The following is a 4,746-nucleotide window of genomic DNA, read 5'->3' on the forward strand; positions in this document are numbered from 1 at the left end:
CAACCCACCAAGGCTTCTTTGGATTGAAGGGAGTTTGGATCCCCACAAGGCCGAAGGTCATCGTGAACCGAGTCACATCGACCCGTTGATAAAATTATGCTAGGAGAAGGGGAAATGCCGCCTGCTTAAATAGATGCCCAGCTGATTTCTCGGTGACTAGAAAACTGTGGGAAAGAACTCTGTGGCTTTCCCAATGGGTATTTAATGGAGCAAACAAGGGAAAGGTGTCCACACATTTTAGCCCTTGCAAACACTAGAACAACTCTGCGAGCATGGAGAGAAGACTCAGGTGATATCAGAAGAATTCTTCTAACCGCAGTAGCTGATCCTCTTGCTTGACAAGGCGCTAAGATGAGCGACACAATCACCCTATGCACAAGAATTCTTCTAACCACTCAAGATCTTCATGAAAAAAGATAGACCATGGAGGGTCCGACAGAATCAGAGGCACATGAGGAAGCAGATAGAAGAGAAACATAGCTGAATTATTAAATTGCTCTCGCCAGAGTCGGATAGACATTTTATAGTCGGTCTAGAAAGATGGATCCAAGCGCCCGTGAAGCAATGATGCTCTCATAAAGGTTTTGAAGCATGGGCTCATAAGCTGACATAGACGGTGACAAACAGTAGACCCCAGATCAAGATTTTCTACTCGTGACTCCAGGACCTATCGGGGGTACAGATGTGATAACTTTGAGATAAAATTTTAGAATAAATTACTTTTATCCCAAAATTGGGGGGGGGGCATGTGTTTACACCAGAATTTGGAGGAATGATTGCAGGAACTCGAAAGCTCGCAACATCGTGTTATCAAGGAATCGATTGCATAAAGGTCAGTATCAGCTGATTTGAATGTAGCACTAGAATTGTCTCTCTTCAGATAGCACCAGCAGATAACTATAATAGCTACAATCGGCGCCAGGAAAAACATGTTGGACTCTACAAAAAGGGAAAGATTAGGGTCCAAGTTATCTTAAATTAGGAATGTTTTATCTTAGGCCAAAAATTATAATGAGTCGTGCTTAAGTCGAATTCATACATAGGTTCTGGGTATAAATATTGGACTCTGGCTATTGTAAAGGACATAATAAATCAAATACAAGTTACTTACTTTTTTGGCTCCGGCCACCCTTAGGAGTAGAAGTAGAGTAGATCTCGGTGAGTTTTTCAGCGAGTAGGGCTGCATCGGTCTGGCCAACCTCTGGCTTGTCTGTAAGTACCGTCATGGCTTATACTTCTGTTCGTACAGCTGCATCGATCCGGTCGACCTCCACTGCGACTCTGGTATAAGCTAGTTATCGATTCTTGTCTAGTTCAAGTACGGCTGCATCGATCCGGTTGCCCTCCACTGCTCGAACTAAATTAAGGTCAAGTTATCGGCTCTATATAAGGGTGACGTCCTTCTAGTAGATTTATTAAGTTACTAATATTGCTGATGTTTTCATTGTTATTAGTTTACAACAACATCAATTTGCCTGGTTGAGATCGAATTAGATCGGCCTCATATCCTTTAGATCCGTTGTTCGTTTTCTTACAACACGATGTTATCCACCTTGAACGACGGTTTATGCTTTATCGGCTGTTTTTACTTCGATCTTGATCGAGCATAGTATGTGGTTGAGGCATGAATAATCTTGAAGAGGTTTGCTGGCTAGTTGAATCTGGTTTATAGTTCACCATTATGGCTGTAATGATCCGGTCGATCCCCACTGATGGCACTGTAGATTGGGGGATGCTAGTTAGTAGATCTGTTCCTGGTTAGGCGAGATCTTTGCTGTTTGCTATGCTTGCATCGGCTAAATAGCCGATTGCCTGTGCGTTAACGCCTACGGTGTGTGTCCATGATTCTATTAAGCGTGAATAGATCTGTGTGCTTTGAGGGCTTGATTCATCGTCTTTTTCACGGCTGCATCGATCCGATCGAACCCCACTGTTAGGGATAGCGGGTTGAGTCTAAGGAGTTCACGGGTTTGTTCGTGTAAAATAGTCGATTGTTCACACGCTGTAGTCCTTTTCACCTGAATCGGCTATTTTAGCTGATTCATCCGAGCCTTCACGTATAGCACGTCTTTCGGAAAGCCAGTCGAAGTACGAATGTGTTTGCGGATTCTTCGGTTTTAGTTGTTACTATCATCATAGCTGCCATCGATCCGGTCGAACCTCACTGTTTGTGGTAACAGATTAGATTCAGAGCGTTTGTAAATCCGTTCATATTAGATAGTCAATTCGTTCGTGTGCTATATCTTTTTCTGATTAGATTCATCGGCTCAATGGTTTACACTAGCAATATCTATGTAGCTGATGATCTTATTTACATATACTTGTACTGTACGTGTCAATATGAAATTAATCGCTACTCATAAGCTTTATAGTCCGTAACGACCGATTTCTGTGCGGATCGATTATTTAGTAGTCTTTCGCGTCTGGCTGCTCCCGAAGCGGCACACTTGGAACTATCTGGGCACAGACCGGTATGTTGCCTCTTAAATTTCTGATAAATTTTATCTCCTTATCAATTGCAGGGTCAAATTGACTGGCACGTTTCGGGAGGAGTACGCAGGATCGATCATCCCTGCGTTGAAGCCAGGCGGATCTCCAACTCCATCGAGCAGACCATTCCGGCTTGCTCGTGTGCCCAACATGAGACGAATTTTCATGCCGACACAACTCTATTGGGGCCTCCATCGTGCTAGAGATGGAAGAAGACCTTAAAATCATGGCACTTGAAAGAACGAAGATTATAGATATGGAAGCCAACCTGATAGAGAAGCCATTGAAAACCTAGAAACTCTATCATCCAACTGCACCACTCTGAAAGCTTTAGGGAAACCACCAATGACAGCTTGGAGAAGAAACTCAATCAAATGCACAGAGAGACGGAACTTGCATCGTCCCACCGAGAGAAAGAGGAACAAATCCTTCAGATATATATGCAGATGCTCTCTGATCTGCTACTACGCTGTTGGCAGGTTCGCTAAGTTATACTACTGTACTTGTTAGCGACTGATCAGCAATATATATATGTGCATGTATTACTATGGCTTTCTGTGGAGAGAAGACTATAAATATATATTACGTATAAAAGCGTAGACCCAGCGGCGGGATCAAGGATAACATCTGACAGATAATTCCAGATGTATTTCTTTTCTGCTGCCTGCTTTAATTAGTAGGACTTAGCTACACGAAGCAGTTATTCTTCTACTATTGTGCGGCTTGTCATACACAGGTCGTAGATCTCGTCTAGAGCTATATTTTTAAGCATGTATTATTTTTAAAAATAAGTTAAAAAGGGTTAAAAATAAAAAAATATAAACAAAGTTAATCAGTGGTCTCAAAGGAGAAAAATTATGCAAGCATCTAGGCAGCATATTGTTGAAGTTAGGCTGCCAAACTGTGAGAATTTATATATAATCATAGTGTTTGTACGATCATCTACATAATACTCCATTCGGATGCTTGCTCTAGGAACGTGAACACTTTACTGATTATGTTAAGCCATGCTTATCTATATTTAGCGTACACATGTTCCTTGGTCACATAAGCAAAATTATTATATAGACTGCTAGAGCTGAAGACAGTTTTTCGTCCTCTCTAACACCATTTTACACGGTACTTACGCTTTAGAATTAACACTGTATATCTAAGATGATATACCCCAACGTGCATGGCAATGGCAACTAGCTTGTGACGACTTTGGTGGCAGCTAGCACTGGCCCTCGACCTCCAAGCTCCTGGGAGTCATCTGGAAGAAGTGGTCCCAGGCGTAACGGAAGCTCACGGTGCCCATGCTCTGGATGGGCTCGCCGGCGTTCACCAGGTAGACACCGCCGTCGACAGCTTGGAACAGGGTCTGGTCGACCTCCACCGTCGTCGCGAAGCCACCACCGTCGACGCGCACGTTCCTGACGCTGCATGGGCACAGGTTTTTCACCTGGACCTCGAACACCGTGTCGCCGCCGGCCGCCCTCGCGCCCGTGTTCATGGTCTGCACCTGGATGCTGGACGTGCCGCATGACTCGCCGTTGGTAGCTGTTGCTGAGTACGTAATTAGTTAACAAATGCTGGAATCTTTCAGGAATATGACCAATGATTAGCATAACAGTACTCTGTGGGTACCAAGGAATAATGTGTACAGATGATGCATATATCAGTATAATATACTACGGCATCTATCAAAACTTTCTCTATGCAAACATGTATACCCGCTAGTGAAAAGTTTGCACAATCAGCTGGAGGAATTGCAAGGCTGGCTTACTCCGAAGAGAAACGGCAAAGAAGAAGAATAGGACAGTCAGGAGCTTGACGGCAGCAGTGGTCATGTTTCTTCTTCTTCTTCTTCTTCTTCTTCTTCTTCTTCTTCTTCTTCTTCTTCTTCTTCTTCTTCTTCTTCTTCTTCTTCTTCTTCTTCTTCTTCTTCTTGCTTTCGGGCACAAGATCGACTTGTAGCTACGCAGCCTGCTGATGTATATGTTAGCAGCTGCTGGAGACCAGGTAGCTAGCTTGTTTTGTGACAAAGTTGTTGCGCAGCATTGTTGTATTTATAGAGACACAGACAGGGCCGAGGCTCCCTGCAAGGGATTGGTACGAATCTATGCTGCAGCATCTGGTGATCGCTTTCACTGTGTCCCCATAGACTCAACCATCCTAGACGCGAAGACGAAGACCTGTGGAGTTCCTCACATATAAAATGACTCCGTCCTCGGCCAGTTCACCTTCATGCCTTCGGAGCTAAGTACGTCCATGTGT

At 43.8% G+C, this 4,746-nt stretch overlaps 1 protein-coding gene across 2 annotated transcripts; it reads right to left on the reverse strand.

Annotated features, from left to right (window-relative positions):
• Positions 1–3,378: 3,378 nt before the first annotated feature.
• On the reverse strand, positions 3,379–4,485 carry LOC136481929 (uncharacterized). Of its 2 annotated transcripts, none has more exons than XM_066479207.1 (2): positions 4,256–4,485; positions 3,379–4,029 (listed from the first exon to the last, which is right to left on the reverse strand). In XM_066479207.1, exons 1-2 carry the CDS (start codon positions 4,317–4,319, stop codon positions 3,704–3,706), a joined length of 390 nt encoding a protein of 129 aa, XP_066335304.1. In that variant the 5' UTR covers positions 4,320–4,485; the 3' UTR covers positions 3,379–3,703. The 2 variants fall into 2 exon arrangements, with proteins under 2 accessions (XP_066335304.1, XP_066335303.1); XM_066479206.1 differs by having other exon boundaries at positions 3,379–4,035.
• Between the last annotated feature and the right edge of the window lie 261 nt (positions 4,486–4,746).

This window comes from Miscanthus floridulus, chromosome 9 (assembly GCF_019320115.1).
Source record: "Miscanthus floridulus cultivar M001 chromosome 9, ASM1932011v1, whole genome shotgun sequence".
Classification (NCBI taxonomy): Eukaryota; Viridiplantae; Streptophyta; class Magnoliopsida; order Poales; family Poaceae; genus Miscanthus; species Miscanthus floridulus.